This window comes from Lipophrys pholis (assembly GCF_963383615.2).
Source record: "Lipophrys pholis genome assembly, chromosome: 21".
In the NCBI taxonomy this organism is placed as follows: Eukaryota; Metazoa; Chordata; class Actinopteri; order Blenniiformes; family Blenniidae; genus Lipophrys; species Lipophrys pholis.
Genome location: NC_137649.1, coordinates 21,634,289 through 21,647,918, shown reverse-complemented (window position 1 = coordinate 21,647,918; position 13,630 = coordinate 21,634,289). Strand labels below are relative to the sequence as shown.

Sequence of the window (13,630 nt, the reverse complement as noted above, 5' to 3'; positions counted from 1 at the left end):
TATATTTTTACGATTGATATTAAATGGTTCCATGTAGGGATGCACAGATATCTCTTTTTTTGAAGGACGAATATAAATGAGTACTAACCTTTAGCTACTTGCGAATACCGAGTACCAATTCGAGTACTTATTAAAAGCCATAAAGCCTAATTGCATCTATAAGAGATCAGCTTATTAGCCTTTTTAGACGAAATCGTTTCATGGGGAAACTAAACGCACCTTAAAACCCATCCCTTTCAGAGCTTTTCGATTAGTCGCCAGCAATAAAATCCCAATCTTGTTTAAGCTACTCAGACTCGGCTGATCTCTTTGCAATTGAAATATGCATTCTTATCATTCCAAGATACTTGGTGCCTTCAGACGGTGTGAACCCAGCAATCTCATGTGTTCATTTCAGCCTGCTGCACATGCATGTTCATGCGGCTAGGAACTGGGAGAAATTACCAGTTGGGGGAATTTCTATCTCCGAGTTGAGAGCGTTCACGTTACAGCTAAAGACTACAAACAAGCTGTTACACAAAAATCTGCGACAAACGTTATCATTACCGATATAAGCGAGCGCAATGTTATCTGCTAAGCCACCGCTGCCCCACTGTATTGATGGTCACATCGATTTCTGTTGGTTGGTGAGTCGCGGTGGGTCGTGGCAGCACTCTGACATGACATTCCAAGGACTCGCATGTACAAGTCTCAAGGTTGGTTGTAAAAACACAATTTGTTCAGAGGTCAAACGTCACTGTTTGGCACAAAGGCAGAGGCCTCTGCGAGAGCACGGGTTAGAACCAACCAGGAAACGGATGGCGACCAAAGCCAAAGCGGACAAGACAATGACCACATACCATAAGACGAGGGTGCATGTGTGTGTGTGTGTGTGTGTGTGTGTGTGTGTGTGTGTGTGTGTGTGTGTGTGTGTGTGTGTGTGTGTGTGTGTGTGTGTGTGTGTGTACAACAATCAACAAGAAAGATGCTGCATTAACAAAACAAAGGCCCAAAACAGCAACTCAATCAGACATCAGTCACAACACAGAACATAAAACACAGACTTGTGGTGAATATTATTATTCAATAAGGATGCACCGATACCAATATTGGGTACTGCACACGTACTCGTAAAAGATCGACAATACAAGCAAGAGAATATTACATGACGTCAACTGTCAGCAGTGGGTAGACAGGAGAAGACAAGCCATGTCAGCGGTTTTGGAGATTCTTAAATATTTAAGGAAATGCCAAAAGTAAGAAAGACTGTAAATTATGTTTTGACAAAATATCAATTGGAGGCGAAAGATAGTTGGTACAACCCCAGCAACTTAATCACCAGAGACATTTGGACCAGCAGAGTTAGCCCGATGTCGCTCAGTAGCTTAACTGCTCAGTGGATCGATTGTTACATGCTACATGCACCAGCCATGCTACATGCTACATGCATAAGAGTTCTGGGGCTCATACACCAACCATGCTACATGCTACATGCTAAAGAGTTCTGGGGCTCATACACCAACTATGCTACATGCTAAAGAGTTTCGGGGCTCATACACCAACCATGCTACATGCTACATGCTAAAGAGTTCTGGGGCTCATACACCAACTATGCTACATGCTAAAGAGTTTCGGGGCTCATACACCAACCATGCTACATGCTACATGCTAAAGAGTTTCGGGGCTCGTACACCAGCGGTGCTACATGCTAAAGAGTTTCAGGGCTGACACACCAGCGATGCTACATGCTAAATATGATTGAAGTATGACTGATACACTCATTAACAGCAAGCTTGCACGTGTGGCGGCACCCGGAAAGCCTTTAATAAGTACTTTTACCGGTACTCGGTATCAGGAAGTAGCTAAAGGTTATTACTTGTACTCAAACTTTTTAAAAAGTGGTTTCAGTACATGCATATTATTTAACATTTAATTACAATGAAAGACACGCAGAAATATCCATAAAGTTGAATCAATGACAAACTTCTGCTCCAAATGACCACAAAGGGAAGCTTTGCCTCTGGGTGTACAACTTCCATACAGTTCTAATTATGATGGGAAACTATGACGGGACAACAATACTTGTCTTCGTCCATATATGTCAGACTAGTGTGTGTACACTATTCATACATGACAACAATCAGGAAACAGAAGAGGACGTTTATAGGAAGGAAGCCACGAGATTTCATTAGCTTCTATTAATCAGTTTTTGTTCGATCGTAATGCATTTGCTTTAAAGGATGGTTTACGTCCATACCCTGCTCGCTTATTTTGCTTGACAAGAATGAACGAAATCAAATTAACAAGCTCTATAATGGCCTCGGTGTATTTGCCTATAGGCACTCAATTTTTTATTTTTTTTTTAAATGGATCTGTCATCTTAGCCCCCATTGGCGTGGCACAAAGAGACGTTCCGTGATGCCGCGCCGACCGAGAACAGAGCGAACGGCTACAAAAACAAACACGTCCGTCAAGGAGAAAATAAAAATAGGCTGTTTCCTCTAAATTCACTCAATCAATAATTCATGCCGTGCAGAGAAGCTTGATTTATGAAGGAATTAAACGTTGTGGACTGTGCCTGGCGACGGGCGAAAATTAAACATGAAAGGTCTCAGAACGCCGAGAACAAGCAAATCATCGTACGTGGCGCCTGACGCCTCTGACGGCGCTCGCATTCCGATTGGACGGAACGCCAAGAGGGATTCCAACGTGTTGGGAAAAGCGACGGATGACTGGTGCTGCGGTGGGTCACCGCGATCAAAGGCACACGTGCACCTGCTGACGTGCTGGGGGGTGGGTGGGGGTCCTGTGACTCCCGTGACCTTTGGCCCCGACCCCGACCGAACGGGAAAAACACCGAACATGACAGTTTTACTGGTATTAAACCACAAGTGGACACTTGAATCACCCTCCCCGTTCTTTCACATGGTGAGTTATGCTTCTTTGCGTTTCTGTGTCAGGAAATAATAAATTAAAAGGACAGTGTGCAGGATCAAAGAGGGAGCGCTGCTGGAGTCTCCGCCTCCGCCACAAGCTTGGAGGGGAACCGACTGACCAAAAAGCACGAGAAAAATACATTTGTTCCAACTTTTTGGGAACAAAATATGTCTATTTATGCCAGTTATTGGAAGCAGGTCTCCTGAATTTGTTTACAAAATAAATAAAGAACACATATTTAAATGTGTATTGATTGTGTGGCTGATTGATTGACTGACCTTTATCTATACTCTGACATTCATAACTTAGAAAGTGGGTTTGTATTGCTGCCGGAGCCTAGGCTGGGCCATATTTCAGGCGTGTCAAACATAAGGCCCGTGCGCCACAGCAAAGAAAAACTTGTCTTGTCTGTTAAAAAGATGTCTCCAAAACTAATGAGCGGATGTTTATGAAAATTGGTCCATGTGTGAATTTTGATTAAAGGAAAAACCCATTGAACTTTGGTGGCGATCCAGAGCAATAATAATTGTTTACAGTGAGGGATGGAAATCGAAAACCGGAATTGATCAATTCCATTGGAATCGTACACCTTATATGTGTTCGATTCTTCTTCACGATTCATTTCCCAGCACGACGTCAAGTCGCGTTGCGGTACGTTGCATGACGTCACACTCTGCGACGCAGACCTCCTTCAACCAGGAGAAAACATGGAGGAAGAAGTGGGAGACGATAAACGACAAAATAATACGATACGTTAATACATGTTCCACTCACCACGTCCTGAATCCACAGAGTCCACAGCCTCTCGCCTCACAGCCACAGGGTCCAGTTCTCGGTGCAAATCCCGGCAGGAGCCTTTCTGTGTGGAGTTTTCATGTTCTCTCTCTCTCTCTCTCTCCGTGTGCTGGTTCTACTCCGGTACTCCGGTTTACTCCGATAGTCAAAACAACCTGCACCATGGCTCCCTGTAACCACCCTGTGTGGCTGCTGAAGACGGTCCATTTGGTGAAGAAATGTCCTGTCTGAGGACTAATGAGGGACTTTTAATAAATTAACTCTGCCGTCGATCTGTCCCGTGTCGTGAGCGTCTGCTCCAACGAGCCGACAGTGTAGACATATGCTAGTAGATCCTTCAAATATGTGTGAGCCTCTAGTTTGCACGCCATATACAGTTCAACGATCTACTACAATATGTCTACTGTGTAGACGTACATAATCTAGTAGAGGACTACTACTGTATATCTATATATTAGATCATTTTGTGTTGAATATCCCCTCAAAAAAGCACCAACACAATAAGAAAACAACATTCCCTGCAGACCGAGAGAAGGAGGTCCTCCTGCACTTCCTCATTCCTCTCCAGTCTCCGACCTCCCAGAGAGGGTTAACTTGTCAACAGCACAAAATTAGAAAAAGTGTAAATTCCAGGGGGCATCCAATGAAGGCAAATACACATTTGACTTTTTCTTTATTAAGGGAAAAATTATAATTCAAGTTTCATGTTTGGAAAAAATTGAATTGTTCCTTTTGATGCAGAAGACTGTAAAACTACTTTTTTCCCCCTCAAAGAATACTCAGGAATCATTAGGAGAATTGATCAAATCTAATCAATTCCCACCCCGAGTAATCTACCTGTTTATTCTCCTTAAAAAAAAAATATATATATTTTTTTTTTTTTAAATCGATAAGAGAACCGATAAAGAATTTAATTGTTAAATAGAATCGAAAATGGAATTGGAATCGGAAAAATCTTCTCAATTCCCATCCCTATTCACAATAGACATTTTTCATTTTGCAATATATTGTCTTATCTTATATATATAATATTTATAGGCGTCTGTCAGAGCACTCAAGGTAACCTCACAAAAATTAAAAACAACATAAAGTTGTCTTGTGTTCTTTAAAATTCTCAAATCAAATCAGGTCACCAAACTAAATTTATCAATAAAGTCAGTTGAAGTGGATGTCTCCATGTCGACTGTTTCACTGGTCCAGCCCACTCAACATAACACATGTGACCACTGAACTAAAATATGTTTGACACCCCTGACGTAGGTCCACTCTTATGAATTCTTATGATTCACTTCCGTTTTATTTCCACAGTTCGAGTCACACCGGCACTCTTCATGGAGTGAACATTAGACATCTCAGTAAAAACGAGAAGTGAAATCCAAACTCACATAGTAGATAAACAGCGGTTAGGAAATTGTCCCTTTATGAGGAAACATAGCATTTATGAAGAGACAAACACACGTAATGTCATTCCAAAGTGGCAGATATATATATATATATAACTGGTTACCAACAGCGCTCAGAGCCCATGGCAACAGACCCGTCACAACATTCCACGCTGTGGTGTTACGTTTGTGTTTCACTCGGAAAGACAAATCGAGCAGGCGGGTGTCAGCTAACATGCTAATTAGCCTGGCTTTGTAACGTCGGTTGTAGCGTTCCCAGAGTGCATGAAAAGGACTAACAAGTTTAAATGTATAATTCAGTCTGAACAAGCACTTCATTAATGGTGTTTTTCAGATTTCAAATGTTTTTGGGAAAAAAATTCACAAGAAATGTCTTCATTTTTAAAAAATTTTTTTAATAGATTTTCATCCTGACTCGGCAAAAACGTCCCTCGTTGCCCAAGCGAGTCACAGAATTCACGCCCACATTCTCTATAAACTCCTCGATCAGGATCGCAGATGCTAAGTGACGGTCATCGTGACTCACGCGGCAGTTATTTAAGTTTTCTATTGTTCAGTGAGTATTGCACTAGAGGTCTGTATCGTGAGAGGGAAAGAGTGAGAGTGGTTGCACACTTTTTAACGATGTGTTTTTGAGGCCACCTTACAGTGACCGTATGGAATTTCGCCCCGTGTGAAAGCGAGCCGATACAGAGTCAGAAACGGTCTCCTTACAATCGTACGTGGGAGCTTGAGGATGGACGAGAAGAAACTGTAGATTCGAATTGGAGATTTACCAATAAATTGAAACTCTTAAATCTAAGATTATCTAATAATCTACTAATCTTTGATTTTATGTTACGTTCAACTGGCTGGATATTTGATTGCGTTGGGCTATAGAAGGCAGTCTGCTAATTACCTATTGTATGCGTGAGAACTGTTAAAGACACTTTCTCTTTCTGGCTAAAAGAACAAGGCCGTTCACAGGACAAGGTTTCAAGTGGAAACGCATCATTTTTGTGTCTTCGTTTCACAGAAAAATTCATGTTTATACAGCAACATTTTGAAAATGATGTACATTTATCAGAAACGCTGAAAACGATGTAGTTAGCATGTCGGGCCACTAGTGGGTGCTGTTGTCTGTGCAGTAGCAGCATTTCAGAAAAGATGCGTTTTCCCTGTTTCCGCGGAGACTCTACCATTTTTAAAAGCATATGTCTGTTGGAAGGTGCCGAGCATTCTGCAACACCCCCTTTTGGATGGTAGAGGAACTGCATGTGTGGAAGTCAGTGTTAAAAAACTTTTCAAAATTTATAAATTGGGAGACAACTTTAATATTTGTGTCTGTAAACCTGTTTTTACAGCTGCTTGTATGTTACTTAAATTTGACACTCACTGTGAATGTGGCTCCTCTTCAGTCTTTATACCTGATTAATAACTGTCTCCGTACTTTCAGCATTTTCTTGTGAATTTTTCTCATACTTATTCTCTTCACAGAAAAATATGACACAATAAATTATTAATTGCAAAGGTTTTACTTTGTAAAGAAAGCCTGGGTTACATATCTTACAAGAAAAAATATGGACGAAACTCACAGAATCTCCCATATATAAGCGCGGTCATCACTCTGGCCGTATTCGCCCCTCAGCCAGGCCAGTTTTTGGGCTGTGGGCCATATGTTTGACCCCCCCCCCCCCCCCCCCCCCCTCAGCAGGAAGCGACATGGCGGAGTAATTTATGGCATCCTGCCCACCTATGCCCTTTCAAACATAAAAAAAAAAAGAAAGACAAAGAAAGAAAGAAAGAAAGAAATATAGGTCTTTGACAAAGAAAAAATATATACTGGCCGTGCACGCGCACTGATGAAGTTGAGGCAGGCGCGCGCGCTTCTGAATCAGTATTAACGCTGAGGAAGCGGCGAAGTCAGATGAAATTAGTTTGGCTGTCAGCGTGTGTCTAAATGACTCAGATCACCACGCGAACGTGCGGGAGGCAGAAATGAGACTGTGCTTTTCACTGGGGGATAATTATCCAATCCTGGGCTAATTAAGAAAAAAAAAGAAAAGTTGTGTAAAGAAGTGGCGCTAAAGTGCGCATGAATCATGGGCATATTAAGAATGTTTACCGCATAGTGACTAAATATAAAAAAAATAATTATGGCGGTTTTCTTTTTTAATATGCAATATGTGACTTCAAGCCAGATTCCTTGGTGTATTTATTTTTGAATGGCAGCTCAGACACTCTCTCCGAATGAGGCGGGCCGTGCGTAAAAGCGTGTGGGGATAAAGTGTGTTGAGAGACAAACTATTTTCTGCAGTGTTGAGGGCAGCGGGGAGGATCTGTGGCTCGAAGCCATCACGGAGAGAGAGAGAGAGAGAGAGAGAGCGCTGCTGGAGGAGAGGAGAGGCATTCTTTATTCTGAGGAGGGGGAGGAGAGAGAGAGAGAGAGAGAGAGAGAGCGAGAGAGGTGAGCGCAGCACACACGTTGCACTATCAACTGAATCCATCTAAGAAAACAACTCGCACTGAGTCCGGGTCTGAGCTGCGCAGGCACTGAAGGCAAGTTTGAGCTCCCTCCCTCCCCACCACCACCTCCTCCTCCTCTTCTTCTTCCCCACTAGAACAGCGCACCGGACGGACGCAACTGGCAGTCATGGCCCGTGGTGGCGGATCGGGCGGCGGACACTTCGGAGAGCGCGTCCTCTCACAGTGGAGACGGGGAGAAGCGCCCGCTGCTGCCGCCGCCGCGGCTTCCTTCGCTCTTTACGCGCCGCAGACGGCGCTGAGTTAAAGCCGAGGAAGGCACCTTGGAGCTGAGAGGGGGAGACATAATATACACGGTTATTTAGAGAAAAAAAAAAGTACGGACGGACGCGGAGCCAGAGAGAGATTTATTGGCACCCATGCAGGGAAATATGCTGTTCCGTGGACCCGCCGGCTTTACGCAGCTGATCGGAACCGACTCGCACCGGCGTTACGCACGGCCACACAGCGGGACCGCATGAAGGACAGAGGCGTACAGAAAGGGGAAAAGTTGAATGCGGTAGCGGGGTTTGCGATGGAGAAAGGCTCGCCAAAGGTACAGTGGATGTTTCTTGAAAAAAAAATAGCGTATCTGGAGAAAGAAATCCGCTCGAAGTTGCACGTATTTTTTGATTTTTTTCCCAAGGAAAATCGGTCATTTGCATGTAGTATTTGGAAGCCATGTCTTTAACCAAGCCGATATGCAACTTACAGCTCCAAATCTCCTGTCAATTTAGAAGATTAATTAAAATTGTTGGCCAATTTATTTGTAGGTTAATTAGACGTTTCATCGAGGTAAAGATTACTGCGCTACAAAGCTGCACATTTTTCACCCGAGAGAATCCTCACTTTTTTTCTCTGTAGTGTGTGTGAGGGGAGCTTTCAGTCTCAGTGCACTGCACCCCCCCCCCCCACCCCTTTGAAATAATTCATTCAAATGAACAGATCTCACTGGGCAGCCTTTGAAGTCCACCTGATCCTCTTCTTATCGCCTCTTAAATACCCAATCCATTTGAAACTTTTTAATTGCGTTTCTGTCGCTTAAACCTCAGTTCTAATCGGATTGTCCTGGCCACATATCACAGCGCTCATCTGGTGGTGAGAAACTGCTCCCTCGGCTGGAAATTAAATTTCAGGAGAAGAAAGGCAAAAAAAAAAAAAAGAAGAAGAAGGAGGAGGGGAGAGAAAAGTCATTAAAACGCACAATTTCACTCCTCCATCCAGGTTTTTATCAGGATCGATGCTGTCAAGTAAACTTGCGCTGTTATGTAGTGACATTTTTATTTATGCCGCTATAATAATCTCGATGCTGCTGCCTTCTGCTGTTGATTCTGCTGCTGTGGCTGCTCATTTTTATCGCCTCATGTGGTTGCTTGTGCCCTCCTCGCCCCTCTAACCCTCCACCCCCGAGCTTATTTGATTAAATTTAGCCCTTTCAATCTAGAAAAGTAGACCACAGATGTGTGTCAAAGGATTGTTTCTCCAGCTCCTTCCACAAAAGAGCAACCCCCCCCCCTTTTCCAACCTCCTCCTCCAAGTCAACAAACGGGAGATTTCAAAGAAGCGGGTGCGATGAATGTAAATAGATGTGCTGAGGTGTATTTATCTGCCTCTTGCTAAAGTATAGGTCCGTGTGCTGGCCTCCAGACAGATTCCTATTTCAAAATAGCACTACCTTTATGCAAAAAGCTCGATTTGTTCTCGTTTGGTGGAGTTTGAGGCCCAGTGGCGGTTCCAAACCCCCGCAGGATGCCTTAATCCACACTCCCGGCCGCTCCGGTGCTTAACATTCAGCCCAGCGTTCCCATCGTGGTGAGACATCCAACACTGACTCAGGGTGGAGCTTCGCTTCAACTGGAAGTGCCACATGACAACCACTATCTTTCAATCATGTAAGAACGGAGGGAGGAGGTGGTGGCTGTTTGATGGGTCATAAAAGTTGGAATAATAGATCTTTGCCGGGGTGGGATGGGGTGGGGGGGTGGGGGTGGATGGGGTGTCTCCTGTCATCCAATGGCCTTGTGCTTTACTAGGAATCCTCCCCACGCTGGAAAACAGTTGGCATCGATCATTTCTCGCAGGTGTAGGGGCTAAATTATTTTCCAATCCCATTTCATTTGACAGCTCGTGTATGTCACTCCGGCCCGAGGAGGAGGGAGGAGGAGGGAGGTGCTGATACGCAGCGTCTCTATTCCTCGACTGCCTCTCCTTTGTTTAGTAACCTCCACAAGCCTTAAATCGGAGGTCTGACGACGGTATGTTCATGCTTGCACGTAATAACGAGCTCCTCCTCAGGCCACCGGCAAAAACAATCACCTCTGTTTACTGTAAGCGCTGGTGTGTTTACTGGTGTACCTCTGCCCACAGTGTCTGCTCAAGCAGCTGGAGAAGAGGAAAAAAAACGAGACGGGCCTTTGCAGCTTTCTATTTATGTTCATTATTAGCTGTTTTGTTTTGTTTTGTTTTCTGTCTCGAGGAGATCTCTCTCCAATCCATACTGACGCACAAAGAGCCTGTGTCTTTATTAGGCCTTATTGCATTTTAGCATGTTTTCCATCATGCTGGGGAGAACTCTTGTGAATCCACGAGCGTGTGTCCTTGCAGTGCTCTGTTACCTCCTTTGATAGAGCGCGGGTGGGATAAAAGCCTTCTTTATGTCTGAGAAACCGGATGTGTAAGAGCTGTTCTGAATATTTATCAGACACTCTCTCTCTCTCTTTTTTTTTTTAACATGGCCAGTGCATAATTCCACACGAGCAATGAACGATATGTTTTGTGACTCTTGTCTGTGTGCTCATGAGAAGGAAGGAACAGTTGGTATGTGGTGTGTGTGTGTGTGTGTGTGTTAAATAGAGGAGTAAAGGAGCAGAGGGAGAAAAGAGGCCCCCCCCTATTTTTCCAAGAACAGGCCACCCCCCCTGAAAAAAACCTCATCCAGCGTTTCTTTGTTTTCCCACAGGTCTGCGGATCCAAATGTCACCCCCCTCGGACTCTGCCCTGGTCGGGGACCAGCAGTGTGTGACGGACAGGCGAGCGGAGCCGGCGGTGGCTCTCTACTGCGTGGCTTCAAATTGGCCCTGGCTGAGCTCTGCATGGCGCAGCAAATGAAGAGTCCTGCTATGGTCTGATGTCTCAGCATGGATGGAGTCAGTCCGAGGACCGGCCGCCACTAATGAGACCATCGCTCTTCAGCTGAGGACTAGCATTTACAGGATTACTCCCACGGTTTCCTGCTCTTTTCCTGGCTAACTGCATCATTACCCAAACGCTCCTAGGTGGACTTTTCGTGGCTCTGGCTTTTGGTGGATATATATACGTCATTGCCTTTCTAATTTTTGATTTTTCTTTTTTTTTTCTTCTTTTTTTTTGTTGGTTTCCCTCTTCCTGTTTTGGTTTTCCACTATGGAGTTTCTGGCTGGACCCTGGAATAAAGATTGGGCCTCATTCTTGCAGTTTTGGTTGACTGTCATCCTGAGCCTCCAGTTGCAATTCAGCCCCGGTGCCTCGTGCCCGGACGAGTGTCGTTGTGACAAAGGGTTTGTGTACTGCAATGAACGCAGCCTGACATCAGTGCCTCTGGGGATACAGGAGGGCTACAAGGTGCTCTACCTACACAACAACCAGATCAACAATGCTGGCTTCCCTGTGGAACTTCACAATCTGGAGTCCGTTGAGACTGTGTATCTCTACGGCAACCAGCTGGATGAATTCCCCATCAATCTGCCCAAAAACACCAGGGTCCTGCATCTCCAGGAGAACAATATCCAAACAATCTCCAGGGCAGCCCTGGCTCAGCTGACTAAGCTGGAGGAGCTGCACCTTGACGATAACTCCATCTCCACTGTGGGGGTGGAGGAAGGGGCCTTCCGGGAGGCACTGAGCCTCAAACTCCTCTTCCTCACCAAGAACCACTTAAGCAGCGTTCCCATTGGTCTCCCGGAGGACCTGAAGGAGCTGCGGTTGGATGAGAACCGCATCGCCGTCATTGCGGAGGAAGCCTTCCAGAATGTGACACGCCTACAACGCCTCCTGCTGGACGGGAACCTGCTGACGGACGAGGGCATTGCGCCAGGGACCTTTCAGGAGCTGGCCACCCTCCGAGAGTTGGCTCTTGCCCGCAATTCACTGACCTTCCCCCCTCCCCTCCTACCGAGCCAGTCTCTGGTCAAACTCAGCCTGCAGGAGAACCAGATTGACCAGATACCTGTGGCGGCCTTCGCCGATTTAAACAGGCTAGAAAAACTGGATATCTCCACCAACCAGCTCCAGACTCTGACGCAGGGTGTGTTCGACGGTCTGTCGAGCTTGAAGCACCTCATTGTGCGAAACAACCCCTGGCGCTGTGACTGCTCGGTGAAGTGGGTGGTGGTGTGGCTGAAGTCTTTGCCTTCCTCCATCAACGCCCGGGGGTTTGTATGTTCGAGTCCGGAGAAGGTGCGTGGCATGACAATCAGAGAGCTCACGCTGGATATTATCGAGTGTCCCGTTCACCCCGACCAGCCGCCTTGGCCCACCCTCCGCTCCACGCCCCCTCCCCCGCCCACCACCACTGCTGTCACCACCATGATTTCCACCCTCATCACCACATCCGCCCCTTACTTATTTGAATCCCCCTCCCCTCCTCTACCGCCGATTCACAACAACCCCCCTGGGCCCCTGCCTCCTTACGAGGACCCTCTTCAGATCTCCTTCCACGTGGTCAACTCCACCAACATCGAAGTGAGCTGGGCTTCCTATTTCACCGTCACAGCCTACAAGGTCACTTGGGTCAAAAGGGGCCAAAGCCAAATAAACGAAGGAATGCGGGAAAGGACGGTCAGTGGGGACCGGCGGCAGATCAGCCTAGCCAACCTGGAGCCTCGCTCCGTGTACCGGATCTGCGTGCACGTTCTGGACACCTTGAACTCCTACAGGCCCGGAGAGGATACGATATGCTCGGAGGCCAGGACCAAGCCGCCTGCGTCTACCAAGCCTCCGGGCCGAGAGCAAGCTCCCCAGGATGGCATCAACTCCACGCTGCTCATGGCCGGGATCATAGGCGGCGCGGTTCTCATCGTCCTGGTGACGCTGCTCGGCCTGTTCTGCTGGCACATGCACAGGAAGAGCCGGTCGGCCTCGACCAAGTGGAAATACAACCGTGGCAGGAGAAAAGACGACTACTGCGAGGCCGGGACCAAGAAGGATAACTCCATCCTGGAGATGACTGAGACCAGTTTCCAGATAGTGGCGCTGAACAATGAGCAGCTGCTCAAAGGAGATTTCCGCATTCAGCCCATCTACACGCCCAACGGGGGCATTGGATTTAGAGACTGTCACCTCAGTAACAACAGCATAGCCTACTGCAAGAGCAGCAACGTGCCCAGTACAGAATTCTGCCACACGTGATGCAGCAGCACATAGTACAGTGGCACCGACTCACACACACACACACACACACACACACACATACGTACATTGTTTGTGTAGACAACAAAAAATATAAAAAAAAAAAAAACTCTAGTGAAATATAACTGTACTATATATATTTCCAAGTTCTGTCTACGATGTAATTTATACTGTGGATAATAATGTGGGATTCTCTGCTATCTTTTTTATTCGTAGGAAAAAGAGATACGAGTGATTCTTTTTTTATAACCAGCAGGGTTTTGAAAGTTGTTTTAATGGTCAGTACTGTACATGAACATGGGATTTGTACAATCACGGCACCCTGGGTGTAGCTTCTGACAAAAAAAAAAAAAAAAAAAGTGAAAACGCTGTCAGCCTTTTGGAAAACGTTGGGGGCGCTTTAGAGGGCTGGGATCCTTTGCTAACCACAGAAGCAAAAAAAAATGGCCTTTTTTTTTTTTTTTTTTTTCACGCTTCGAAACCCTTGCACACCCTCCTCCTCCGGTACAACAGAACAGCGGTAAAAGACAACACAGCACAGGGGAAATCCAAACACTGCTGATTAGAGCGCTGTGGAAATATAGCACCGGTTCAATGGTGGCATGTTGTTAAAGAGGAAAAGAAAAGAC

General features: G+C 45.8%; 1 protein-coding gene across 2 annotated transcripts in view; it reads left to right on the top strand.

Moving 5' to 3' along the window:
* The window catches only part of flrt2 (fibronectin leucine rich transmembrane protein 2), a 61,043-nt gene extending 47,702 nt beyond the window's left edge, over positions 1 to 13,341 (top strand). The window contains exons 1-2 of one of the 2 annotated variants that reach the window (XM_080491288.1): positions 7,534 to 8,172; positions 10,576 to 13,335. In XM_080491288.1, coding sequence (XP_080347414.1) covers positions 11,019 to 13,001 — 1,983 coding nt within the window. In that variant the 5' untranslated portion in view covers positions 7,534 to 8,172; positions 10,576 to 11,018 and the 3' untranslated portion in view covers positions 13,002 to 13,335. Of the gene's footprint in view, positions 1 to 7,533; positions 8,173 to 10,575 lie in introns of those variants that run through there. The other variant, XM_080491289.1, reaches the window with a different exon arrangement.
* Positions 13,342 to 13,630: the final 289 nt, after the last annotated feature.